At 47.8% G+C, this 26,990-nt stretch overlaps 1 protein-coding gene across 4 annotated transcripts in view; it reads left to right on the plus strand.

Moving 5' to 3' along the window:
- Nucleotides 1–26,990, plus strand: part of FBXO10 (F-box protein 10) — a 78,660-nt gene that overhangs the window by 41,615 nt on the left and 10,055 nt on the right. For 3 of the 4 annotated variants that reach the window (XM_073345729.2, XM_073345727.2, XM_078852963.1), the window contains exons 6-11: nt 4,708–4,778; nt 6,101–6,253; nt 10,437–10,712; nt 13,079–13,389; nt 18,245–18,426; nt 19,740–21,720. In XM_073345729.2, coding sequence (XP_073201830.1) covers nt 4,708–4,778; nt 6,101–6,253; nt 10,437–10,712; nt 13,079–13,389; nt 18,245–18,426; nt 19,740–19,917 — 1,171 coding nt within the window. In that variant the 3' untranslated portion in view covers nt 19,918–21,720. Of the gene's footprint in view, nt 1–4,707; nt 4,779–6,100; nt 6,254–10,436; nt 10,713–13,078; nt 13,390–18,244; nt 18,427–19,739; nt 21,721–26,990 lie in introns of those variants that run through there. The other variant, XR_012159142.2, reaches the window with a different exon arrangement.

Below are 26,990 nucleotides of genomic sequence, written 5' to 3' on the forward strand. Positions count from 1 at the left end.
CACTCGAGTGTGGTGGTGCTTTTCCCTCGAGTTGGCTGGTCCATCGGCTACAGCTCGAGTTAGCACAACTCATCAGCTGCTAACACGGCCACCCTGCAGCGTGGACGCAGGCTAGCTCCACTTGAGAGTTACAAGTCTTCCAGTGCCTTCCCATAATTCCTCCGGTATGCCCAGACACAACAGACAAATTCTCCCACAGTTCACTGGGAAAGAGTGCCTAGAGCGGCTCAGCAGAGTGCAGCGCAAAAAACCATGGGGTGGGCTCCCAGAAATCTCAGCAGCACCCCCGAGGGAGGAGCCAGCAGCCCCAGTGTTCTCTCGCGGCCAGGCCATTCTCAGGCGAGCGAGGTTGACCAGAGAGGAGTCACTCAAGTGAGTCTAACTTGCGCTAACTGCGGTGAAGACGGACCCTAAGGCGCTGGAGGGGTGACTATTAATACATGACTGTAAAGCTTGTAGCTTCTCACAGTAGATCATGTCATGCTGGAGATGAAGTAACCCTTTCCCATTCCACAGCATTACCAAAGGCCTCACGTATCTTCTCTGCCTTCAGGCAGAGGCTCTTTTCATCCTGGATGATGACCCATCACTGCTAGGAGGCTATGGGATTTTGGCCCTGGTGGGGGACCCTTAATCACACTGATGTGCAGGTGCTCCAGGATGTCATGCCGCTGACATCAATGAAACTGCTCCTTTGAGAATGCGGGTTCTCTATGTCACAGGGCAGGGTTCCTTCCCCCAGGACGCCTCGCGGCAAACAGGCCTCACACGCTCCTGCGTAGGTCCAACACCGTGTGCGTCATTCCCAATGTGCTACACAAGTGCTTGTTCTCCGGAGCATAAGGCTTTTCCCTTTTCCCTCAGCGCAGGGGGAGAGATCTCATCGCTTGGCGATCCGGGGCATCTCTGGCGCTTCCTCCCAGCCTCCCTTGCTTCCCTGTCTTGCGTTTAACAAGCTGAACCTCCTGGGCAGCTGTTCAATCATCCGGTCCGTAACTGATCGTCTCCTCAGTTTGGCCCATGTGGGGGTGCTTGGGAAGTGCAGTGACAAGTCAGCCTTAGGTGACTCACAACCTACCAGCCCCTTGTTGGGACTTACTGGTACAGCACCCAGGGGCCTTGGGTTTCCCAGAACGTTTCCCCTGGCTAGAGTGAAATGATCCCCAGGGGAACAATTCTTTTTGCATCTCCTGCATTCATTCTCCCTTCCTGAGCTGAGTTTGCTCTGCGGACTCGGAGGAGAAGGGGATATTGTATGCGCACTCTCAGTGTGGTACCAAAGCAGCTGTGGTGCACGCCGATGTGTTTGCTGATCAACGATGCGATACGGCACCGGTATATTTCAAAGCGTGATCCAGTAAGTTCATAACAACCCGGTGAGGGCAGCCCAGGTGGATGAAAGCAGCCTGTTGGCGGTGCAGTGCAGTTTGACAGGTACTGAGTTCTTGGCAAATGCTGCATGCACATCACAAGCTCCGATTGCTGCTAATGTTGTTCTACCTCCAGCTGTCCCACCACGAAGCCCATGTGCTGATCCTGTGTGCAAACGAGAATGGAAGGGCTCTGCTTTTGTCTCTGCCTCCCGGCTCCACCCGCCATCCCCTCTCCAACAGGGCTGAACCACCATCCCTGCAAACAGCCAGCCAGAAGCTCTTGCCTCCCCCTGGATGGGGAACCTTATGCTCAGTTTAAACCCTGTTGCCATTGAATAACCCCAATCATTAGTACCTCCTTGCAGCCGAGAGTTCTGTAGATGTCCTCTCCCTCCCCTTCTCCTTGCTTGCCTATCCATGTGCTCTCCCTACCAGAGAGGGCGTTGTCTTGAGCTTTCTGGCAAGACGCAGAGCTTTCCAGCCAATGACCACACTGTGCCTCAGTTTCCCCATCTGTAAAATAGAAGTAATAGTCACCTCTGAAAATTTCATTGCCATCCTCTCAGAGTAGGCACTGTCAGTGCAAAGGGTAAGTAGTCACACTTGAACCACCCATCTGTTTTTATACAAACTCCCATTAACCCCAATGACTGTTGTTGTTTTTTATATCTGTATTGTGGTAGCAGCTAGAGGATTGCCCTCCCCTCCTCCTTGTGCTAGACACTGTACAGACATTTACCAAAGAGATAATCTTTGCCCGACAGAGTTTGTAATCTAAGTGTAAGGCCAGAGACAACAGACAGCTGTGTACATGGAACAATGGCAGGCCATGGCCCGTTAGTATAAAGACACAAGGTGGCACTGACGAGAGATTCCGCTGCCTGATCTTTGTCCATGGAGCCTGCACAGAGAGCTCGTCAATGAGCAGCAGCAATGGTTTTAAACGATACTATCCCGCTGCAGAACAAAACATTCGCGCGGCGTTTGTTTTCCCCAGTGCATTTTGAAGTGAGTTATACCCGCGAATGAGCTGCTATCGTTCTAAATGTTTGCATCGCCTCACAGAAGATGCATTTTTGGAAAGACAACCGAATTAAATCGTTGGGTGGATGTGTGTGTGTGTATTTGTTTGTGGGCGGAGGTGTGGTACTTTCTCCTTTTGTTGTGTGGCAGCAGCTCTCTATATAAATAGCTCTCTAAATATTGCGTCTTCTGTGAGCACTGCATTGTATTTCAGGGACAGAGAGATCCTAACGCATAATGCTGTAATGTTATTACTGCAGTTTTCTCAACACGCTAGTGATAGAGAAAATGTGGATGCTTCTCTGTATAGTACAAATACAATTGCAAATAGGAGTAAATGAACGCATGCTCTGAGTGTACTGAGCAAACTGAGACATTCAATATATAATGGCCAGATGTCCATATGATCATTCAGCGCCTCCTGTGGTCTTAGACTGTCCGTTATAAAACACTGCCCATTTAGGGTGTAGAGCAGTGGTGGGCAAACTACGGCCCGGGGGCCACAACTGGCCCTCCAGTCGTTTTAATCTGGTCCTTGAGCTCCCGCCAGGGAGCGGGGTCGGGGTCTTGCTACATTCTGCACAGCTCCCGGAAGGAGGGGCATATCACCACTCCAGCTCCTATGCGTAGGGGCAGCCAGGGGTCTCTGCACACTGCTCCTGCCCCAAGCGCTGCCCTGCAGCTCCCATTGGCTGGAAACTACAGCCAATGGGAGCTGCAGGGGTGGCACCTGCGGACAGGGCAGCGCGCAGAGCTGCCTGGCTGCGTGTCCGCATAGGAACTGGAGGGGGGGGCATGCTGCTGTTTCTGGGAGCTGCTTGAGGTAAGCGCCACCTGGAGGCTGCCCCTTGGTCCCAGCCCGGAGCACCCTCCTGCACCCTGAACCCCTCATCCCCAGCCCCACTCCAGAGCCCGCACCCCAGCCTGAGCCCTCCCGCCCTCCAACTCCCAGTTTCATGAGCATTCATGGCCCACCATACATTTCCATAACCAGATGTGGCCCTGCAAACCTCTGAGGATCTGGGCCTTTGCACTCCCCATGGTACCTGTTGCTGGAGCACAGTACACGAACGGAGATGGTGCAATGCTCAGAGACGTATCCCAAATGTCCACAACTCATTTATTTACAGTGAGAATAGGGCGGCTATTCAGCACGTTGCCTTTTATGCCCAAAGTTGCTAAGATGTGAGACGTAGGGCCCTTTATTCTCGTGAGTAATCCTCGCTCGTGCAAGGGGTCCTGTTGAAATTATTGGGACAGCGTGGGTAAGTGTCTGCGGGATCAGACTGTAATTGCCTTTCCAACAAACAGCTCCGTGGTTTTTACCCTTTTGCTTGCCTCACTCCTCTTTATGACGCAGCAAACTGAAAACAATTAAAGTGCAACTTACTGAGCCAAAATCCATCCTTACTTACACTCACGCAACATCACGGGAGTGTAAATGACAATAAGATTTGTCCCATGGTGCTTCTGAGCCAAAATATGTGACTTTTATTTTTGCTTTGAAATAAAATGTGCACGTTATGCTTTGATGGATCAGGCTAGCTTCTTTGCCAGCTGGGACTAACCCATGTGACTTCACTTGAATTGTGGATTTGCATTGGAAAGCAGAATCTGGACTATTTTTTTCCAGTTTACTTTGCCTTCCATTGACGCGTTGATGTGCGTTATGGGGGTTCTCTCTGTATTCCGCTCATGGAGGATCATCCCATTTGATGCCCTTTACTGCAGTTTGCGGGGTTACATTTATGAAGATCTGTGAATTGAGAGCATTTTCAAACCTGCTGTTTCCTAATTTTGTGGCTTCTTTATGTTTTCTAACAAGTATATTAGCGAGTCTTGCAATATGATGTACACTTCCAACAATAGCTGTCTCTAATGATAGGGTTGCTTCTGATGCTTTGTATTTTAGTGTGTTTTCCCCCATTTGATTGGCATTACAATTCATATTTTGAACTACATGAAAGTTATCCAAACACCTGCAGCTCGGTTGTCTTATAAGTTCTGCATGTATCTTCTCCTCCGTCTATTTTTCCCTCGTTACACATGACCATTTTATTGTCACGACACAGCTTGATGCAGTCTCATTAAAGAAGAAAAGGAAATGAACTACGGCCTAGAGCCAGTCAACCAGGTAGCACTTTGAACAGAAGCGCTCTCTGTTGGATAATGTGTAAAGGATATAAGGGCTACTGCATCAGTTCCTTTAACCCAGAAAGTCTAGTTAGGGCAAATCTGTGTGTGATTAACATATAATACAAAGAGCAACAACGTTGGCAGCTAACTTTGTTTTCCTTTCTTTCTACTCTAGTGGGAACCATATATTCCAGGGGCTTGCAGCTGGTATAGCAGTGAATGAGAATGGAAGAGGCCAAATAATAGGTATATAATTTAAAACCAGCTTTGTTATGCATGATGGACAGTGTTTCCTAATGGGCGTCAGGCTTCTAAGTCATACTTAGATGCATCTTTCTTGCAAAGTTATTTTTGTTTTAGACTCGGTGGCTGAGTGCAAACTCTATTGGAATCAGCCTTAGACTTAGATCATCAGTCCATACGCCAATAAGGGAGGGTGTAGGCATGTCTTTTCTGTATTGTTTCACTGGAATCATTGGTCTCTCCTTGGCACTGTTTGTTCATAGAGCTGTGCTATGGAAGCATCATTCCAGATTAACTGTATTTTTACTCGTCCAGTATTTGGTTGTCACGGCGAGCTTGAATCGTCAACGTTATTCTACTTCAGTGGCATCTTGAAGTTGTTTCCCCTAGCAATTGTTCTGCTTAACATATACGTGTGAAGGAGAGAGGCTAATTATGTAGAACTGGTGATATTCCTAAGATGCTGAATACACTGCTGCCCTCCGTTTGCAGTTATGGACAGTAACTGTACTTAATTAAATCTTTTATGTTGTTCCATAGGGCAAGATTATAATTGTTGCCCTATTTTCCATCAGAAAAAAGTAAATACAAATCCACCACTATGGACTTTTTAAAAAAGTTAATATGTTGCTAAAAAAGCCTGAATTGCTCCCAAGAGACAGTGCAGGATAAATACTCACTAGAACGTAGAAGATAGTAATAGTGTGGCTCACGCTAAAATTAAATCTTTTCTTTTGTTTCAAAAGACAGAAGCAGTAATCTGCTTCTGCTGTAACCATTGGTCCTGTCTCCAGCCATTGTTGCTCTTGCATCTCCTTTTCCTGTGTTGTTGCTCTACTGAGCTGGGTCAGGCCCCTCTGTGATTGGGTAGAGAACGGTGCTTATCCAGGCCCAATCCTGTGAATCCGGTTAACTTCGCCAAGAGCAAATTCAGGCCAGTTATATGGGATGATTTGCAAACAAAAAGAGGTGAAATTTGCTAAATAAATGGTGGGTGAAATCCTGGCTTCATTCTAGTCATTTTGCTTTTGACTTCACTGGGGTCAGGATATAATTCGATGTGTTTTTGTGAATTTACTCAGTTCAGCTGTATGTGCGTCATTTCCGCACTTCCCCAGCTGGGTTCTTCTGCCCCTGTTACAAACACGCACTTTGCTTTTCAGCTTCTTTGCTTTTCAGGACTTCCCAGCAGTGTGTGTGACTGTCAGATGTATAATTGTTTAGCAGCTACGCCCCGGGGATGGACTGTGCATAGGAACACAGCACGGCCTCCGTTCTTTCAGTGGGGCTCTCTGGTGATTTTTCTCTCTCCTGCTCTGTGTTAGAAAACGTCATTCGTGAGAACCAGTGGGGAGGGGTGGACATCCGGCGCGGGGGTGACCCTGTCCTTAGGAGCAACCTGATCTGCTGTGGCTACTCGGATGGAGTGGTCGTGGGAGAGAGAGGCAAGGGGCTCATCGAAGGAAACACCATTTACGGTAAGAAGCCAAAAATATGGAAAATGCCTTGGGCTCCTGCCCTCAGCTCTCCACGTCCTACTGTGCTGTCCCCCACCTTTTGCTTAATCAAGGGTCCTGTGCAGCTTTAGAGTTGGATTCCATGCTGAGCAAGGGCAGGGGAGGTGGGAAGGAAGTCAGTTATGGCTCCCTGATTCTCTGCCCCAGCACAACTAAGAGCAGCCTAGGTGCTACTCTAACTTGTGCCAGCAGGCTGTGGTCCTCAAGGGACAATACCCTAGCTGGGGATAGCCACTCCTCCTTCCCTCTCCCTGTCCCTAACACAACCCTTGTGCCAAGGGAAGGGTCCCTGGTGATGAGGGGAGCTGGCTGTGTGTCCACTGGACTCCTTTAAACTGGGGGAATCCATGATGGGGGACTTGCAGCCAATCTCCACTCCCTTTGTCCTGCCTTGGTCTGACATTCTGGGGACTATCCAGACCGGTAAGAGGTTCTCTCACCACCTTCCCTGTACCTTCAGGGGCCTTGGTGCTCTGAAAATTCCTTTTAGAGTAGCAGCCATGTTAGTCTGTATCTGCAAAAAGTCCACAATCACAAGGTCTCACCCCGACTCTCACCAGCCTAGCTACTCCTGGCAGGTTGTTGCCAACAGCCCTTCCAGTCCCATCTCCTCAAACCCAGCCTCCCCAAGTTCTTAAGTACCAGACGCTCAGCCCGTTCCCCTCTTGTTCATGGTCTGTGCAGCCCTCCTGTTATCAGCTTGCTTTGGCACAGACACTCCATGCACAAGTACTCCTGTTTTCTTTCCATGCAGTTTGTGCAACAGAGACCTGCTTGGGGAGAAAAACGGCAACTGGAGGGGTTCTGCCATCGCTGTAAATTAATCCACCTCCCTGAGAGATGGAGACTAGGTTGACGGAAGAATTCTTCTGTCCATCTAGTGCTGTCTACATCAGGGGTTAGGTTGGCGTAGCTACATTTCTCGGGGAGGTGGGTTTTTAACATCCCTGAGAGACGCAGCTAGGCCAATGTACGTTTCCAGTATAGACCAGCCCTTCGTTCCCGAACGCTGGGGTTTTCTTTGCAGCTTTGAGCTGTTTCTGTTTGCTTGCATAGTTCCTCATTGCTTTTTTTCCTGGGCTGGACAATGGCTAAGTGCTTGGCGCCGCCCTGGTCTGGCTGTGAGATGCTGCCGAAGTTGTACCACGTTTAAAACTACAATTTTCCACATGCATTCTGAACAGTCGTTACGGTTATGTTCAGTGTATTCCAAGCTTTCGTAAAGATCTTACTTGCTATACGTTCATTGTACGATAACACAGCATGCAATCCGTTGGTTTAACTGCTTATTTGGGGGGGGTTTAAACCTTTTGTTCTCCCCTTGGGGTGTCGAGACCCTGATTGTCATGCTTGGAGCCTGCCCTGAGGGAGTGGATTGGACAGGGAATCTGTTCCTTTGTGTAGAATGATGTATCCCTAGGGATAGGTGTGTACTGCAGGGGCTGCAGAACAGCTGCTAATGGCCAGCTCTCACCTCACACCAGTGCTGCTGTCTTTATGTCTCAAGCCTTGGGAAGACTTCTCTAGGAAAAGTCCCTGGCCACCCAAAGCTGAGAGCTGTGGTCCAGTTGGGCAACAATTAGCCTGTTTTGGGCTATAGGAGGTCCAGAAACGAGTGTTATCTGGGATCAGTGGTGGGAGTGATAGGAGAACATACAGATTAATAGGAGAATAGGGGAATTCAAATGAGAACAGCAGGTCCCTTTAGGTGAAAGAAAAGGGGAGAGAGTAAATATGCTCTGGCTTGTTAGTTGCGTTTTTAAAATTAAATGCTCAGTTTGGAGCAATAAATAAATCCCAGTTTCACAGGATCAAAATGAAACGGCGGCACATATGAAAAGCTGTTAGAACCCCAGGTATGAGCTCCTGTGCCTTGCACCGAGTATGTACAGCCTGACCCAAAGCCCTTTGAAGTCTGTGGGAGTCATTGTGTTGACTGCCGTGTGCTTTGGATTGGTCCCTTAACAAGGAGGGAGGCAAGAGGTGAAGCAGGAATTAGGGCTAAAGGGACAGGAAAGGAGGAGCAAAGACAACAAGCCTCTAACTGGGGAGTGCAGGGTGACAGTTTCCTATTTTTAGTAGGTTTATTATTTCAGTAATGCCCCTTGTGATGTATGTGCATTATTAATAACAAGCTCTTATCTAGCACTTTTCATTAGCAGGTCTCAAAGTGCTTTACAAAGAAGGTGAGTATCATTATCCCCATTTTACAGCTAGGGAAACTGAGGCACCGCGAGGGGAAGCGACTTCCCCCAGGTCACCCAGCAGGCCACGGGCAGAGCTGGGGATAGAACCCAAGACTCCTGAGTCCTAGTCCAGTGCCAAGATCACGCTGCCTCACTGACTATGTAAACCCATAGTGAGATTATTTAGCGAGCTGTGTGGTAGAGGTGACTACAGTAGAAGTAAAGGGATGTGATTAGGAAAGAGAAAAACGAGGTTGACTCCTTGGGAAAACTCACCTCTGGAGGCTGTAGTATGATCTTGCAGGGGCAGTGGTAGAAGATGCATTCCCTGAGACTTTCAAAACCTTACTAGAAAAGGAAATAACCATTCACCAGCAGGGGAAAGGCATGAAACTTAATAGGTCTTTCCCTATTCTGGCTTCTCGGCTGCAAGATGATGAATGGTAAAGCAGCTGTTCCAATATGCATACTTGGTGCTGATGCCATGAGCTGGAATTAGAAGCCTCTATATGCTGCGGTGGGGGCAGAAAAGGAATAAGGAGAAAGGGAGGCAAGTTATCTGGTGTAGAAGGTCCTCTGCAAGCAGAACTTGGACCCATAGGCACTGACTTTTATTTTTCCCGGGGGGTGCTCCACCCTCTCTCCACCCCAAAACTCTGCCCCACTCCACCCCTTCCTCAAGGCCCCGTCCTTGTTCCACCTCTTCCTGCCCCTGCTCTGCCCTCTCCCCCGAGGCCCCATACCAGCTGCCAAACAGCTGAACGACAGCCCACTGAACAGCTGCGGCTGGTGGGTGTTGAGCACCACACTATTTTTTCCCATGGGTGCTTGAGCGCTGGAGCACCCACCGAGTCGGTGCCTATGCCTGATTCTCTCCTCACTTGTTGCAGTGTAAATCAGGAGCAACCCCAGTGAAATCAGTGGAGTTACACTGGTATAAAATTAATGAACCACAGGTGGTTCACCAGCCTGGGAAGCAGTCTAATGAGTGGCGCTGGGTTCGCCAGCAGATATAAACCCAATCTGACAAGCCAGAGAAGGCACGTCAGACTGGCAATGCCAGCAGGAGTCTGAAACACGTCTTGAGTTGAAGAGGATACTAAGCAGGGGTGAGTCTAGCTGGCATAGCTATCCTGGCAAAGGCACTGTAGTGTAAACAAGACCTGCATTAACCATGTTTTTGGTTAATTTCCCTTGATTCTTGAGGAAGAGGTTAGTGAGGGGGCACGATTGGAGGGCACTTGTGGGAGGGGGATGATCTGCCACTTTAGCTACCAGCTCTGCCCTCCTCCTGGCTCCACCATTCCCCCGGTTGGGCGGGAAGGGCCATGGGAAGAAAGGGGGATGGTAACTGATGGGCTGTGAGGAGCACATCCACCAGCTGGAGGCAGGAAGAGGAATAGCAGGGAGCCCCAGACTTCGGACCTACTTCAGGGAGCTAATGAAGTGAGCTGTAGCTCATGAAAGCTCATGCTCAAATAAATTGGTTAGTCTCTAAGGTGCCACAAGTACTCCTTTTCTTTTTTTCAAAATTTTCAGCGAGTCGAAAAGTGGAACAGAAAATCATTTCAGGTGTAATGAAGTTTTGTCTCTTCTTGCATGGCATTTTTTTTGTTTTGTTTCAATTTTGACCATTTTCATGTGGGGTTTTTTTTTAATTCTTTTAAGTAAAACAAAAGGAAATGTCAAAACGCCAAGTCATTTCAAGGTGAAAAATGGAAATGGTTCGATTTTTTTCATAATTTATTTTCAGGGGCTTCTTTCTGACTGAAACCATTTGGTGAAACCGAGACAAATTCCCGAAACGTTCTGGTGTCATCAAACTGCATGGTTTGCTGAAAAAAAGTTTTGCCTGAAAAATTGCACCCAGCTCTGGTCTGCACAGGGCCTAGGCCAGTGGGGCCAGCCCATGGTTGGAGCCTGGCTGTTACTCTTTGGTCTGTCTCTGCATGTTGCAGGTAACAAGGGCTGTGGCATATGGATAATGTCATCCAGTCTCCCTCACATCACAAACAACCGAATTTGCCACAACAGCATCTACGGGGTGGCCGTGTTTTGCCGCAAAGATGATGCCAACAACTATCTCGCCAACCAAGGCGGCAATGAGAACTTCAACGACGAGGGTGAAGCTGCCAGCTGGGAGAATGATTTGGACAGCGAGGACGAGCGCTTCACCTCCCGACGGCCCATCAGCGTGGCACTGGTGGAGTCCAACAGCATCAATCACAATGGAGGTGAACGTGGTCCCAGCTGCTTGGGCCTGCCCCAAACATGCTGTCCAGGGGCTGACTCCATCCCCGCACTGAGTCCCCGGAGAGATGTGCTCGGGGTCTCCTGGGACTGCGGAGATCACAACCACAGTAACCATGCAGCTCTGAGTATGATGGAGCAAGACGAATATGGAGGAGCAGACTGATGCCTGCTAGGGGAGTGATGCCTAGCAGTGGTAGCCCCCTGGCACTGCCTTGCAGAGGATAAATTCAGTCTCTAAACCAGGGACTGGATTTTCTCCAGTGCTGCAGCCGTTTTATATAGGCTGCAAAGGGGGTGGAAACAACCATTGCAGGATTTCCATCACTGGGATTTTCCTCTCTGGGCATATCCCAGTAGAACCATGTTACACCAGGCCCTGGCAGCCCCCAAGGTTGCAGGGTGGAAAGGAGTGTGTGGCTGGAGTGCATTGTACTCCAGCTGTATATGAGCCCCGCAGAGAGTCTTCAGAGGGCCATTATATGCTGGTGAGGTTTACAGCAGCCATTGGGCTGTTCTGGGTTGTGCTGAAGCCAGAGAGGGCACTGGTCTGGGCAACAATTCAGGAAGCACAAAGGTAGTTTAAAGCCACTTTCTTCACCCCCTGCAGAAAAGGAGCAGGTACTCAGGAAGCGAGAAGGCTGCAGGGCCTATGGGTTCATCCCTTTCGAAGGGAGATGGAGAAAAAGCTTTTGCGTAGGGAGCAGCGTTGAGGAGCTCCAAAGCGAGCCCCACCTAGAATTCCTTGGATGGAAAGTTGATTCCTGCAAGAGGTTAATTGCTGGAGCTTGTCTGTGGGGGGCAGGACAGGTGACGGGAGTAGTAGCAGAAGATCAGGAAGACGTGGGAAACCACAGCTGGGGTATGTAAAATCCCTCTCTTTACAGCCCTGAATAAAGGGTCAGCTTGAGTCTCAGGAAACCAGAGATGCCGCTACATTAATGAACCCTTGGGCAGCGTCTATATTACTCCTATGCCAACTGGTAGCTCTCAGTTTCTATCATAGCTATCATTTCTGTGCTCAGTATTGTACAGTATTGTTGCCCTCTCCCATTCCGGAGTCTGACCAGTTCAGTGCTGACATCCTGGAGTTTGTCACGAGAGCCGTGCAAAATTTCTGTAGTTTGTGAACTAGCCTGGCCTTGGGATTGTGTTACAAATGTCAAACCCACCCTGCTTTGTCCAAAGACAGCCTGTCAAGGCTAATTCCCCACTCTGGCACTTCAAGTGCAGAAGGTGGGGGCCCGCAAAGATTCTAAAAATTAATACTGGCCACTCCAGGCTTGTATTAAACTCCCAAGGTTACAGCTTTTCTCTGACCTTGGCTTGGTAAACGCTGCCACCACCCCAGTGAAAAACTGCCTCTTGCAAATCCTGGAAAAACTCACTTTGGAAGTTTTCCCTGAGGCCCCTCGGCTTTTCCACCCCTCCCTTGGGGAAGCCAAAAAAGAAAACAAACAAAAGGGAATCCCAGCTGTTATCACCAGCTAATTAAATAACATATGCACTGACCTTTTAAGACACAAAACCAATCAGGTATTTTTTTAAAAAGGCAAATTTTATTAAAAACAAAAAGAAAGAAAATACATCTGGAATTTAGGCTATTGCTAGATTTTAAAAGAGCAATTAGAAAAATTAGGCACCCAAACTAGCTTTCTTGGGAGTTCAGCTTAAAGGTTACAAGCAACAAAAGCATCTGGGGTGAGCACAGAGGAGTCCACAAGCCTTACAGATAATAAAAGAAATAAACCTGATTGCTTCTATCTAAACATTCCCTGTCCCAATGAATCCTTCTAGGTATGGAAGATGATTTTTCATACCTGGTTCAAACTTTACACAGCATTCCTGCTGCCCCCGTCTCTTCAGCCCAGCGAGAACAACAGAGAGACAGAGGGAAAGCTTTTTTCCCATCTTAAAAAGCTCTAGCCTTCCCACTGGCTCTTTTGGTCAGGTGCCCACTCCTTTTCTTTTACCTGTGGGCTTGTTAACCCTTTACAGGTAAAGCAAGCAGAGACCAGACACCAAGAGGCACTTTATAGCTAACTGGCTGGCTGGGTGTCCATAAAAGGGAGCTCTCCCCCCCCTTTCACTTATCACACGGCCTCAGAGTCGAGGCTCGCTGATCCTTAGCACAAACCTGAGTGCCGGTTAGCCTGAGTTTCTCTTGGCATTTTGGGGTTTATGCCAGTCCAGAACTCGGGGTGTTGAACGGTTAAGCACATTCAGAGTTTCCCAATCACAGGCTCGTGGAAGACTTGTTTCTCTGGCTGCCCAGCAGATCCAGTTGCTTTGCCTGCCCTGTTTTATTCCCTCAGACGAGTTCACTGACTTCTTTCCCCCTCTTTTGCAGCCGCTGGCTTGTACGTCAAGAGCAGCGAAGCACTTAACATCATAGCCAACGCCATCCATGCCAACCACGACAGCGGGATTGCTGTGTTACAGAGCAGCCAGCTCACACGGATCACCAACAACAGCATCTCCTGCAACAGCCTCGAGGGGGTGCTGATCGAAAGCGAGGCCAGAGTGGAGCTACGTGGCAATGGCATTTATGACAACAGCAGCCACGGCATCGCCTCCAAGGGTGACGGGGTCGTCGTTGAGAACGACATCATAGGCAACCGGGGATGTGGCCTCCGGTTGTTACAGACTGCAGACATGAAGGTGGGTGTTCAAACAAATCCTAGATTCCAAGACCAGAAGGGACCACTGTGAGCATCTACTCGGACCTCCCGTGTAATACAGTCCTGTTTGTTCTCTACTAGAGCACATCTTAGAGGAAAACCATCCAATCTTGATTTAAAAATAGCCCATGATGGAGAATCTATCACCATGGTCCCATGGTTAACTGGTCCCATGGTTAATTATTCTCACTGTTTAAAAATGTGCCCCTTATTTCCAGTCTGAATTTGTCTCTCCTGAATTCATTAGGCTGGATGGATTGGTGCACTAGGAGGAAACCAGACCTGGGTTCAGTGCTGGTGTCAATCCCAGAAGAATGGTCAAAGTCCGTAGGTCTTAGCTTCTATTCTTTGGATTTGTAGTGAAAGCTGCTAGTCATTTGTAGCATCACTAAGGTAATCAAAGGGAAACAGGAGCAGCGAGAATTCATCCTCCCTTCACAGGAGAGCAGAGCAGCACTGCTCATGTGCAGCAACTCTGTTGCTTAACAAACATGCATGTCGGAGAGGCTAGGAGATTGTGAACGAGAGAATTCCCATTGATGGAATATACTTGTAATGATAGTAATAGTACTTCACCCTTCTCATCAGCAGGTTGCAAAGCTCTTTACAAAGGAGGTCAGCATCATTATCCTCATTTTACAAGGGGGGAAACTGAGGCACAGAGAGGGAAGCGACTTGCCAGAGGTCACCCAAAATAGAGTCCAGCTCTCCAAAGTCCCTGTGCAGTGCTCATAAAAAGGATCAGACCTATGGTCCATCTAGCCCAGTATCCTGTCTTCCCACAGTGGCCAATGCCAGGTGCTTCAGAGGAAATGTACAGATCAAGGCAATTTTGAGTGATCCATCACCTGTCGTCCAGTCCCAGTTTCTGGCAATCAGAGGCTAGAGACACCCAGAGCACAGGACTGTGTCCATGACCATCTTGGCTAATAGCAATTAATGGACCTATCTTCCATGAACGTCTCTAATTCTTTTCTGAGCCCAGTTATACTTTTGGACTTTACAACATCCCCTGGCAATGAGTTCCACAGATTCTTCACACAACACACAGTCAAATACTTCCTTTTGTTTGTTTTAAACCTGCTGCCTATTAATTTCATTGGGTGACCCTGGGTATTTGTGTTATGTGAAGAGGCAAATAACACTTTCTTATTCACTTTCTCCACACCAGTCATGATTTTATAGACCTCTTTCATATCCCCCCTTAGTCATCTCAGAGCTGAACAGTTCCAGTCTCTCCTCATATGGAAGCTGTTCCATATCCCTAATCATTTTTGTTACCCTTTTCTGTACTTTTTCCTATTCAAATATATCTTTTTTGGAGATGGGGTGACCAGAATTGCACGCAGTATTCAAAGTGTGGGCATATCATGGATTTATATAGTGACATTATGATATTTTCTGTCTTATTATCTATCCTTTCCTTAATGATTCCCAACATTCTGTTTGCTTTTTTGACTGCCCCTGCACACTGAGTGGATGTTTTCAGAGAACTATCCACGATGACTCCAAGATCTCTTCCTTGAGTGGTAACAGCTAATTTAGACCCCATCATTTTAGATATACAGTTGGGATTATATTTTCCAGTGTGCCTTACTTTGCACTGAATTTCATCTGCCATTTTGTTGCCCATTCACCTAGTTTCATGAGATCCCTTTGTAACTCTTCACAGTCTGCTTTGGACTTAACTATCTTGAGTAGTTGTGTGTCATCTGCAAATTTTGCCATCTCATTGTTCACTCCCTTTTCCAGATCATTTATTAATATGTTGAATAGGTCTGGTCCCAGTACAGATCCTTGGGGGACCCCACTATTTACCTCTCTCCATTTTGAAACTGACCATTTATTCTTACCCCTTTGTTTCCTATCTGTTAACCAGTTACTGATCCATGAGAGGATCTTCCCTCCGATCCTATGACTTTTTACTTTGCTTAATAGCCTTTGGTGAGGGAACTTGTCAAAGGCTTTCTGAAAGTTCAAGTACAATGTATCCCCTGGATCACCCTTGTTGCCGGCACCCAGTGCCGAGAGGCTGAACAACAGCTTGAGTTGGTTCGTTACCCGGTGTGCTACACCCAATAATCACAACGGGGTGGAGAAGCAGAAAAGTTTATTTGAAGCTTCAAAAAGGTACAGGGAGAATAAAATCTCAAATCCTGCACAACAGAGCAGGAAGTTACACAGGCTTTTATACATCCTTTTTCCCAGCATACTTATCCAATAGCAAGCTGCTCCAAGTATCCATATAGCCAGCCAATCCAGTTCCCAGCTAGTTCCCTGATTCTCTGTATCATTTGTTAAACTATACATAAAGCTGCTTTATTCAGCATTGTTCTTTCATATCTCCCCTGTTTGGCCTTGCTTAGTTTCAGGCAGTCTGACTCTGCAACATACTGTTGCAGATTCTTAGCATAACTGCTGTGTGTGCCTCCAGGCGGGGGGGCCAAGGACACTTGGGCCTAGCACACAGAGCTGCTGCGAGTGCCTCCAGGCAGGAGGGGGTGGGGCAAGGACACAGGGGCCTAGTGCGAGGGGGCTTCATCGACACTTGTGGTCTTCCATCCCGAGTTACCTAGTGGCCATGCCCCAGTGTTCCCAACACCCTTGTACAGAAGTTTGTTGACCCACTTAAAAAATGTTAACAGATTGGTGAGGCATGATTTCCCTTTATAAAAACCAAGTTGATTCTTCCCCTACAAATCATGTTCATCTATCTGCTAGGCCACACTTCTGATTAATAGCACATTTGTCACTCCAATGTTGATTTTTATTTTACTTTTCATACAGTGTTGTTCTGACTTTTCCCAGCATAGGTAGCTCTGTGATTATTCCTTGTATGTGGATAGACAATTGTCTTCCATGTGGAACCTATTTGCCATGAAAGAGAGCAACTGAGACAGTCAGAGACTGCGGTAGTCCCCTTGACTACAGTGGAGTGTCACTTTGCTTGTCTTTGGTACACTCTCTCTTTCTCCTCACCCACGTGCTTTATTTAGTTAGTTGCTCCACTGCCCTTGTTGTAGCCAAAATCCCTCCTAAAAGCCAAATGCAGCCCACGGAGTTCTGCAATATGGTCAACATTTGCTTTCATGTTTAGTGTATTGGTGTGGCTAATGGGGACTACAGATCCCAGCATGCATTGCTCCATGTCAGCCAAACACTCAAGCTGCTTGGAGCAAGAGGGAGCATTGCAGGTTGAGACCTCCAGAAACTGCAGGCTGGACCACTGCATTAAAAGCAGGAGTTGCTGCAGTTTGCTCCGATGTTTGCAAACTAGATGCAGCAATCCCACTCCTAGCGAGTTGCCAGTATTACCCTAAGGGTAAAAGGCACCTTTGTTCTAGTCTCTGGTGGGGTGAAGCCGCAGCAAGGTGCAGTACTAGTCTGTTGCGATAATCTTCACTGAAAAGGCCCCGGCAATGAACGCGCAGAGAGCTCTGAGGTTAGGTTAGAGAGATGAGTGCTCTCTCCTCTGTTCTGTTCACGAACCACTAACTCCTTCTGAAAAACATTCTGATCAGGGAGCTGTTGTTGTCTGGGCCTTAGGGAAAACTAGACCTATGGAAACCCTAATTATACTGCTCCCCAGATGCAAGTACCCCTAAAGGATTGAGGGAGAATTCAAATTGTCACGGGCCCCAGGGGACATTGATTGAAGCCCGGGCTGCACTAGTTGCTGTTGTTGTTTCCCATGAAGACTCTAGCAAGGATCTGTTACCTGTCCCGAGAGTCACATGAGAAGAAGTAAACAGTTTGCACTGCCCCTGGTGGCTCTGCCCAGGATAACAAGGATGACAGAGATTGGGACTGCTGCCCATGGGAGACGTTCAGCGGTGAGGGGATCCTAGTTCTAACTCAGAGCTTCCAGGGCCAGAAGGGATCATCTAGTCTGACCTCCTGCATAACACAGACCAGGGAACTTCCCCACAATAATTGCTGCAGTGGATCTTTTAGAAAAACATACACTCTTGATTTATAAATGATCACTGATGGAGACTCCACCACAACCTTTGGTAAAGTTCTAGCAGCGAAAGGTTTAACACGATCCAATGGCTGAAAGTAGCAGCTAGACAAATTCAGACTGGAAATAAGGCTTTAAATGTTTAACAGGAAGAATAATTAACCATTGGAACAACCCAACCTCTGGGTCCCTGGATCTCTGGGTGTTTTAAGCCTCTGGAGCCTGAATGGAGTGTGGTCACTGCCCCAGTCTTAGGGTCTCACAGCACACTTTTCTCTCTGAGACATGTAACCTGCAGTCCAGCTGCCTAGCCCCACTGGGCACAGCGCTGACCTTCAGAAAACACCATATTTAAACACACCATCTCCCAGAACTCCGTCCCCAGGTGTGAGCCTTCTGGGTTACAAGGACACCTTAAAAAATAGAATTAACAGCTTTCTAAATGTGACTCCTTCAAAGTTCTGTGAGCACATGAGAAACCATCGTGGAACTCTGTAACCTCCCGATTCCATCTCTCTCTGTTCTAGTCTGGCCTAAACATTGCCCCTTTGCTTAACTGTATTGGTCCTACTTGGACATTTAGCCCCCAGTTCATCAGTGCATTTAAGCCCTAAATCTGTGTCTAGTCAGCAAAGCACTTAGGTATGTGGTTACCGCTGAACATGTGCTTTGCTGAATAGGGATAGGTTGCTGAATCAGGGCCCTACACTTTAAGATCTTTGGGGTTTTGTTTTTATTGATGACAGGTTAATAGATATACTTAAGTACCATGTACAACTTCAGCACTTTATTTGATTAGATCATGGAAAAGGCCACCTGGCCCAATATTCTTGCCAGGTTGTGGTTGTGCCATGTTGGGATATTTCCCCTGCAGGTAACCAAGAACAGGATCCAGTCCTTTTGGGATTATGGGATTGTTATGCTTGACCAAACCAAAGGCCTGGTGCAGGAAAACCTGATTTTTCAAGGGAGGGCCAAGAAGACCATTTTGCAGCAGGTGTCGAATGCAGAAGATTGTATTGTGCAGAACAACAAACTCCTCACCTTCAAGAGCAAGTAAGCCCCTCGCGCTGCTCTTTAACGAGTCCCTTGGCCTAGAACAGCCCTTCTCAAAATGTGGGCAGTGACCCCTAGGAGAGGCCACGAGCTGGGGGCTTCAGGCCATGAGCCTGCTCCGCTTTCCTCCCCATCTTCTTCCATTGGGGCAGATTTGCTCAGCTACTCCAGGCACCGGCTCCTGCAGTGCCGAGCTCTGTGAGGACCTGGAGACGGAGGCTGGAATCATCTCACTCCTGACCATGGGAAAACCAGGCTCCCCACTGGGGAGAAGCGAGAAGCTTGATGCACCTGTTCTAATGTCGGCCCCAAGAATGCTCTTCCATTGGCTCTCTCCTAGCAGGCTTGTTCTCAGATCTGGGTGTAGCCTCCTTTTCCCTGAACAGGGCCCATTGATTTCACCTGGCCTTTGAAGGGAGGTTGGAAGAGAAAGGAACAGCCTGATGTACCTGAGCGCACACCCCCGTTCCCCTGGTGGCGGGCGGCCCGTGAAACACCGACAGACAGACTAGTATTCCACTCTGAGCTGCTGCTTGTTAGAAGAGCTGATCTGAGTGGATTGTGCTTCTGAATTTGTTCCTGTAAAATCACCGGCAGTGCCCTCAGAGCCTGGGGCTGTCGCTTTCCATTGTTCTCAGTCAAACGAAAATCAGCACCACTCGGTGGTGGACGGGAAGGCAGACAATTCTTGTGTGGGTTGGGTGTATGTGTACAGTTCCAGGCCTGCACCCTTAGTGCATTCCTGTCTTGAGACCCAAATCAGCCGTGACTACTGAATCCCCAACAGCTTTCATTTCATCCCCAAACAAACCTGTTCTTTCACGTAACCAGTTTAGCCAGGGTTTCTTTATACAGATTCCAGAAGTACACTTTTCCACCGCCACTGTCTTTCCCTGACCCACCACATCCCCAAGACCTGCACTGCACTCACATGGAGAAAGTGGTTGAAAAACAGGGAACAAAATCACACAAATGTGTTTGGATCCCCCTCCCCTTTTTTTTTCTCATCAAAATTTGACATTTCATTGAAATTCCAAAATTTAACACACATTGTTCTGCCTGAGAGTTGGAACAAAGTGTGTGTGTGTGTGGGGGGGGATTTTCATAAATGTAATCAATTTACTTTCCCGTGTTTTCTTTTTCATTGAAATGCAAAATTCTGACACAGATTTTCTTTGACGTTTCCCAATTCCAAAAACATCAATCAGCTCTCGAGTCAGGACAATGGAGTCATTCCGCTGGCTGAGAAGGAAGCTCCTCCCCCTCCCCGATTGCTAATGGATGCTTGTGGGGTATTTTTTCTGTTTCTCCAGGTCTGACGTTGCATGGACCCTGGAGAACCCTCCAGCACGACCTCACATCGAAGGATCCACCCGAGGAACCTCCTCGGCAACAAACAGTCAGAAAGTTACCACCATGTCGACCAGAATAGCTGCACGGATGGACGGAGGCTGCCACAACAATGGGAGCATCTTCTGCACTATTCTTTGACTCGTGTGAGTTTCTTCACCTTTCCCTTAGGCTGGTGCCGCTGCAGAGAGCAAGCTGGGAAGGGTCTCTTGTGCCCATTCGTTGCAAGAAGCTTTCAGTGCGAGCTCTTCATTTTAATTCCTCCTCCTTTTATCGCTTTGGGATATTGCCACTCACGAAACAAGGTACACACGAAATCAACAGTGGCAGGAGCACATTGCCGTCGGCTTTTCGTTTCTCCTTCTTTGAGCCATTCTACCAATCTTATAGCAATTGCCAAGCAAATCAGTTGCCTCGGATAGACCACAATAATGCCAGAGTCTAGCCAGTTAGTGGCCTAGAAAAGGAACTTGGAATGAATTTTACTTTCCTGCCAGGAACTGGAACTGTTTCAGCCCAGAGGAAAGGCACAATCTGCCTGTTGCCGAGGCAGAATGAAAGGATCATTGCCGTTGCATGAAGCCGTAGACTGACTCCAAGCCTGACTTCAACTGGCCGGGCAAAAAACTAAACAGCAACAAAAACACCACTCAAAGTTCAGTCACAAGCAGGCAGAATGTGATGATGGCTTCTCTTTTTTTAAAGAGGGCTAAAAATACTCCATAGTGGCTTGTTGGGAGCCACCTGCACAGGGAAAAGGATGTAAAGAGTGCAGGGTTTTAGAAGCCGATAATATGTCCTGTGTAATCTGGTTTATCTCCAGGAAATAACTGCTCATAGCAATTCTGGCCTGCAGTGTAAGATTTGCTGCTGCATTTGTAATGCTCAAATGTCCAGGCCTCCTCTAAGTCCCAGTGTTGGAGACGATGCGTTAAGGCCCAGTCTGCAGTGGAGCTAAAATGGTATTGAACAATGAGGACCAAATACTAAAGTCAGGTTTCACACAGCACCTTTTAAATGCTAGGAGTCCATCTACCCTCGCTCCTTCATCCTTCCCTGACAGCGGTCATCAGCGATTGGTCTTCCTGAACCAATGCTGTGACCAGGATGAGACACAAACATTTTCACTCCTGCCACTTAAAGAGTTTCTTGAAACTTCTCAAGCAGTGGGTCAGTGTCCTGCTGTAGACAGACCCCAAAGTGCTTTTGCAAGGATGAACTGGGTCCTGGGAGTTCAGCTGTGCAGGCAAGTGTGAAAGTCACAATGTGCTGCACCCCGTCGTGACTATAGCATGAGAAATCGGGATGACTCCAAAACGTTTTCTGCTGCTGACTCTTGGGAGGTGAGTAAGAAATATGCAAAGGGCTCTTCTTTGCCCCTGATCCCGTGGGCAGACGGGGCTCACCTGCATGATATAGAGTGGTCCTGTCTGTGCTCTTGAGATATAGCATTGTGACTCCAGGCCCAGCAAGGCACCTATCTAGGGCTGTTACAGTTTGGCAATAATGGAAGCTGAAGCTTTTTCTGCCTTCTGCAGGATGCTGGAATTACAGGGCAAAGGAGGGTGTTGCTCTTTCACATTTCAGCCTTTCTCACTTTGGGACAGAGCCTCAGTTAGTCTCGTTGACTTCAGTGGATTTATACCAGCTGGGGACCTTGATCCTTCTGTTCTTTTCAGGCAAGTTCTATGCTGGATCTTCTCTATTCACTTCACACTGTCTGTGAGACACATCCTGGTCCAGACCCCTTGCTGGTATAAATTGACATGATTCCACTGAAGAACCATTGACTCTATTAAAGTGAACGGAGCGATGCTGATTTACACCAGCTGAGGATCTGGCCTCTATGTTTTTGGGTTTTTTTAAGAAAAACACTTGTTTTATGTGAAAACTTTTGTAATTAAAAACTGTATATTACAACAATAAAGTGCTATATTTTAAGGGGTTTTTTTTAAACTCTTTTTTATTTTGCAAACATGAGGCAAACACTAGAATTTACAGGTAGTCACTGGCATTTTCCAGACATTAGTGAATAAGGGCCCAAATGTTTAAATGTGCCTTGTGATTTTGGGTGCCTGACCTGAGCTGCCTTAAAAGGGACCTGGTTTTCAGAAAGTGCTGAGCATCTGTCCTTTGAAAATCACATCCCATTAAGGCATCTCAGGTTGAGCACCCAAAACCAGTGTCCTGAAATCATTAGGTTTCAGAGTAACAGCCGTGTTAGTCTGTATTCGCAAAAAGAAGGTGCCACAAGTACTCCTTTTCTGAAATCATTAGTCACTTTTGCAAATATAACCAGTGTTACTGATTCCAGAGGTTCTCAATACTTGTCCACATGCCACAAACAGAGGTACATGACCTGCTTTTAAGAGAGCCACGTGACCTGCTTTTAAACAATAATATGAAAGTAGAGAAATGATTGACCAGAATCATTTAATACCTAACTTCCTCAGAGCAAGAGCTTGCATGCAAGGTCCCGTCAGCCTGTACCTGTGTGGCAATGTTCATTTCACACAGATCAGGCTCTGAGGGGATTTTCTGAGCTGTAGTAACTTAGTCAGACTCTTCTTTAAACTTTTCTGATTTTTAACATCCTATTTAATTCTCAGGCTTAATTCACACTTGTGGCTTAGATCCTCAACTGGTGTCGATGGGATTAGCACCCCTGGAATGATCAACCAGTCAAATTAGTGCTTGTGATACTCAGGCGTTGCAAGATCATGGGGCCAGATTTTCAAAGGTGTTTAGGAGCCTAAAGATCCCAGGGTGGGACTCTGACTCAGCGTTGCAACACATAGCATCTAGGCGTCCTGCTGCCTGGTGGAATCCACACCCCAAATGAGGCTCCCAGGCGACCTGTACAAGGTCCGGGGAGAACCAGGCACTTGAGAATGAGATCCACAGAATCCTGCACACTAAGCCATCTAAACAAACCAGTCAGAAATAGGGAGGAGAGGGGTGTGCCTAGGCCCTGCCCCTCTAAGGGCCTTGGATGCCTAACTCTGGGCCAGAGGGAGAGCCCCCTTCAGTTCAGGATTCCCAGCCATGAACCCTCCTGGCAGCCAGGTCAGCTGTTTTTTCAAGAAAAGCTGAGAAGGGGGGGAGGGGTTACAGCTGCCTCTGTTTCCCCACTAGCCCAATGAGGAGAAAGGCCTTGTCCTTAGCTCTCCCATCTCACAGCTGAGGGCCCTGACCACTGGGCTGCGGGGGTTATTTTTGGGGGGGCAGCATTATGTGAACACTTACACTCTGGCCTAATGAATATGTAGAGCGCTCTGTGATTAGGGCACTGACCTAGGACGGAGCAGGCCCTATCAGGCAGCATGGGGATTTGAAAACAGGGCCTTGGCATGCAAGGTGAGGCCTTAACCACGGGGATAATGGGGGGGGGGGGGGGTGTTCCTCACTCCTCCCCCCTCCCCCACCCATGCATTGTATAGGGCACCTGGGCAATGCCTAACTCTGTTAGTGGCGCTAGCCCACTGTGAACAGACCATTCAGAAGTGAAGCACACCTGTTGTCAGAAGGACTTGAAGAAAGGCTGCTGTCAATCCCCGTGCCAAGCAGGTCAAGAGCTTAATTAAATCAGCACAAAGAGCTGGATTGTTAGGCCACTAGATGCTGGAGCCAGGCTGGCTTTCAGAGGCTTATTCAGTATAAATCCAGCAGTACATTTCCCCACCAATTACCAAGAACAGCTGCTTTGGGCGGGCTGAGAAGTGGGTCTGGCAGGTTGTAATTTACAGATAACTTCCACTTTCTAAATAACCAGGGCAAAATAGGCATGACAGATTTTGTAGGGGGCTGTCAGCCGGTGGAACAAAGCACGAGTCAGCGTTGAGCAGCTGAACTGAACGCAGTTATTTTTGCCTGGACGTGGACAGACTCTGTAATGGGCAGGAGATGGCAGCGGCCACATTTGGGAGACCAGATTATTAAACCAGTGGTGAAGCTTGGTTTTCTGAAGACATAGTCCCTGGACTATGTCTTGGTTTTCTGAAGACTGGCCCCCCAGCCCTACTGATTGCTTTTGTGGGGGGGAAACTTTGGCATGTTTGCTCTGGCAGTGGGCATCATGTTGCACAGAAGTGCTACAGTACATATTCTAGCAGGATGCAGAGATACATGCCTTGACCCCAATTCTCCTGCACTATGCACTAGGGGGAGAGGGACAAACATGCTTTAAGACACCTTTATGGCCCCATAGTCTGAGGCTGTGCAGGGCCCTGTCTGGCCCTTGGTGTCATTTAGAGACATTTCAGGGCTGCTCTAACTTACACACTGCCTCCCATGGTCCCTAGGCAGCAGTGAACGCTGACCCATTCCCAGCCCTGGCTCACCCTCGGTGCCAGCAGCAGTGAGTCGGGCCAGTCTATAGCTAGCTTTATGCTGGTGGAAAGGTCCCTGTTTCTGACCCCCTGCTGGCACCAGAGCAGCGTAACAGGGCTGTAGTACTAGTGGGCACCAAGCCCATGCTCTGTAATAGATATGTGATACGCTGCAGTGGCTCTAGGCAATGCACTGGCCTTCCCCGATCACCCGGACAGTGCTCCTCTCCTCGGCACCACAGCCCTGCCAACAGCAATAATGAAAAGGAAACCGAAATCCCTCCAGTTCGCAGCTCCTTTGACGGGGCTATGACCCAGCCCAGGGTCCCACCCGGCTCTTCAGCCGAATTTTGCTCCTAGGACGCTGCATCGAGAGTGACACGTGCAGAACGTCCCTTGGCTGGGCTAAGCTGCTGTAGTCCAGGGGGAGGCCGTTCAGTTATTTTGTGCTGGGTTCCAAATAATTCCTGCTATTTGGTTCTTACGTGTTGCTATCTCATGAGCACAACACGCCTCAGGCAGGGTAGTTAAGGGCGGTTAATTAATCACAGCACCTCTTTAGACTAGTTTCAGAGTAACAGCCGCGTTAGTCTGTATTCGCAAAAAGAAAAGGAGGACTTGTGGCACCTTAGAGACTAACCAATTTATCTGAGCATAAGCTTTCGTGAGCTACAGCTCACTTCATCGGATGCATACTGTGGAAAGTATAGAAGATCTTTTTATACACACAAAGCATGAAAAAATGGGTGATTATCACTACAAAAGGTTTTCTCTCCCCCCACCCCACTCTCCTGCTGGTAACAGCTTATGCAAAGTGATCACTCTCCTTACAATGTGTATGATAATCAAGGTGGGCCATTTCCAGCACAAATCCAGGTTTTTTGCAAATGAATTCCAATTCAGCAGTCCCTCGCTGGAGTCTGGATTTGAAGTTTTTCTGTTGTAATATCGCAACTTTCATGTCTGTAATCGCGTGACCAGAGAGATTGAAGTATTCTCCGACTGGTTTATGAATGTTGTACATTCATAAACCAGTCGGAGAATACTTCAATCTCTCTGGTCACGCGATTACAGACATGAAAGTTGCGATATTACAACAGAAAAACTTCAAATCCAGACTCCAGCGAGGGACTGCTGAATTGGAATTCATTTGCAAATTGGATACAATTACAATTAGGCTTGAATAGAGACTGGGAGTGGCTAAGTCATTATGCCAGGTAACCTATTTCCCCTTGTTTTTTCCTACCCTCCCCCCCCAGATGTTCTTGTTAAACCCTGGATTTGTGCTGGAAATGGCCCATCTTGATTATCATATACATTGTAAGGAGAGTGATCGCTTTAGATAAGCTATTATCAACAGGAGAGTGGGTTTATGTGTGTGTGTGTTGGGGGCGGGGGGAGAAAACCTGGATTTGTGCTGGAAATGGCCCACCTTGATTATCATACACATTGTAAGGAGAGTGATCACTTTACATCAGCTATTACCAGCAGGAGAGTGGGGTGGGGGGAGAGAAAACCTTTTGTAGTGATAATCACCCATTTTTTCATGGTTTGTGTGTATAAAACATAGTCTGTATTTTCCACAGTATGCATCCGATGAAGTGAGCTGTAGCTCACGAAAGCTTATGCTCAGATAAATTGGTTAGTCTCTAAGGTGCCACAAGCCCTCCTTATCTTTAAACTAAAAACCTTCCAAATTTTCCCAACTAGATTTGCCACAGAAGCATTTACAGACCTTCAGTTAAAACCTCTGCCTTGATCAGCCAGTCTGTAATCTCTGTGGCATTAATTAGCAGCCTCTGCCCAGAAAGTTGAGTACGTTTTCTGTCACGTTTAATGACGGACTGCTCACGACACTTGCCAGGGTGCGCAATAAAAGGCTACGTTGTATCCTGAGAGAGTTTCTGTGGGTGCCTCAAAGGCCCATGTCTCTCCCTGAAGCAAATGCACCACATAAAAGAATAGGAATTTACTCGAGCTGTTAAACACTTCCTGCTCCCTTCAGCTTACAGTGGCTTTCCTCCTCGGAGATAAGCTGCAGCCTTTGCCAGGATCTCCCCTCCTTGTTGAATAGAACAGGCTAAGATTTTCCAAAGTAAGTGCCTCCCCTAATTACCGAGTGTCTACCAAAGTTCCTAAGTCTGTTATGGTGCCTAAGGCCTGGGTCTACAATCCATAGAAACCAGTGGGAGTCTTTCCTTTGACTCCAATAGGCTTTGAATCAGGTCCTTAATGAGTTCCCCATTGAATTGAAGAGGAGCTGCTGCGGGCTCTGTGCTTTTGAACATAAGAACGACCACACTGGGTCAGACCAAAGGTCCCCCTAGCCCAGTATCCTGTCTGCCGACAGTGGCCAGTGCCAGGTGCCCCAGAGGGAACGAACAGAACAGGTGATCATCAAGTGATTCATCCCCTTGCCCCTTCCCAGCTTCCACCAAACAGGCTAGGGCCGCCATCCCTGCACAGCCTAGCTAAGAGTTATTGATGGACCTATCCTCCATGAACTCATCTAGTTCTTTTTTGAAACCTGTTTGGCCAGTGGTGGGCAACCTGTGGCCTGCATACAGCCCATCAGGGTAATCTGACTGCAGGCCACGAGACGTTTTGCTGATGTTGACAGTCCGCAGGCACACCCCCCCGCCGCACCAGCTGTAGTTCGCTGATGGGCTACATGTGGTCTGCAGGTTGCCCATCACTGGTCTTGGCCTTCACAACATCCTCTGGCAAGGAGTTCCACAGGTTCACTGTGCATTGTGTGAAAAAATACTTCCATTTGTTTTAAACCTGCTGCCAATTAAGTTCTTTTGGTGACCTCTAGTTTTTGTGTTATGAGGAGTATTTAATCCTTATTTGCTTTCTCCACACATCAAGGTTTTATAGACCTCT

Source organism: Lepidochelys kempii, chromosome 5 (assembly GCF_965140285.1).
Source record: "Lepidochelys kempii isolate rLepKem1 chromosome 5, rLepKem1.hap1, whole genome shotgun sequence".
Taxonomy (NCBI): Eukaryota; Metazoa; Chordata; order Testudines; family Cheloniidae; genus Lepidochelys; species Lepidochelys kempii.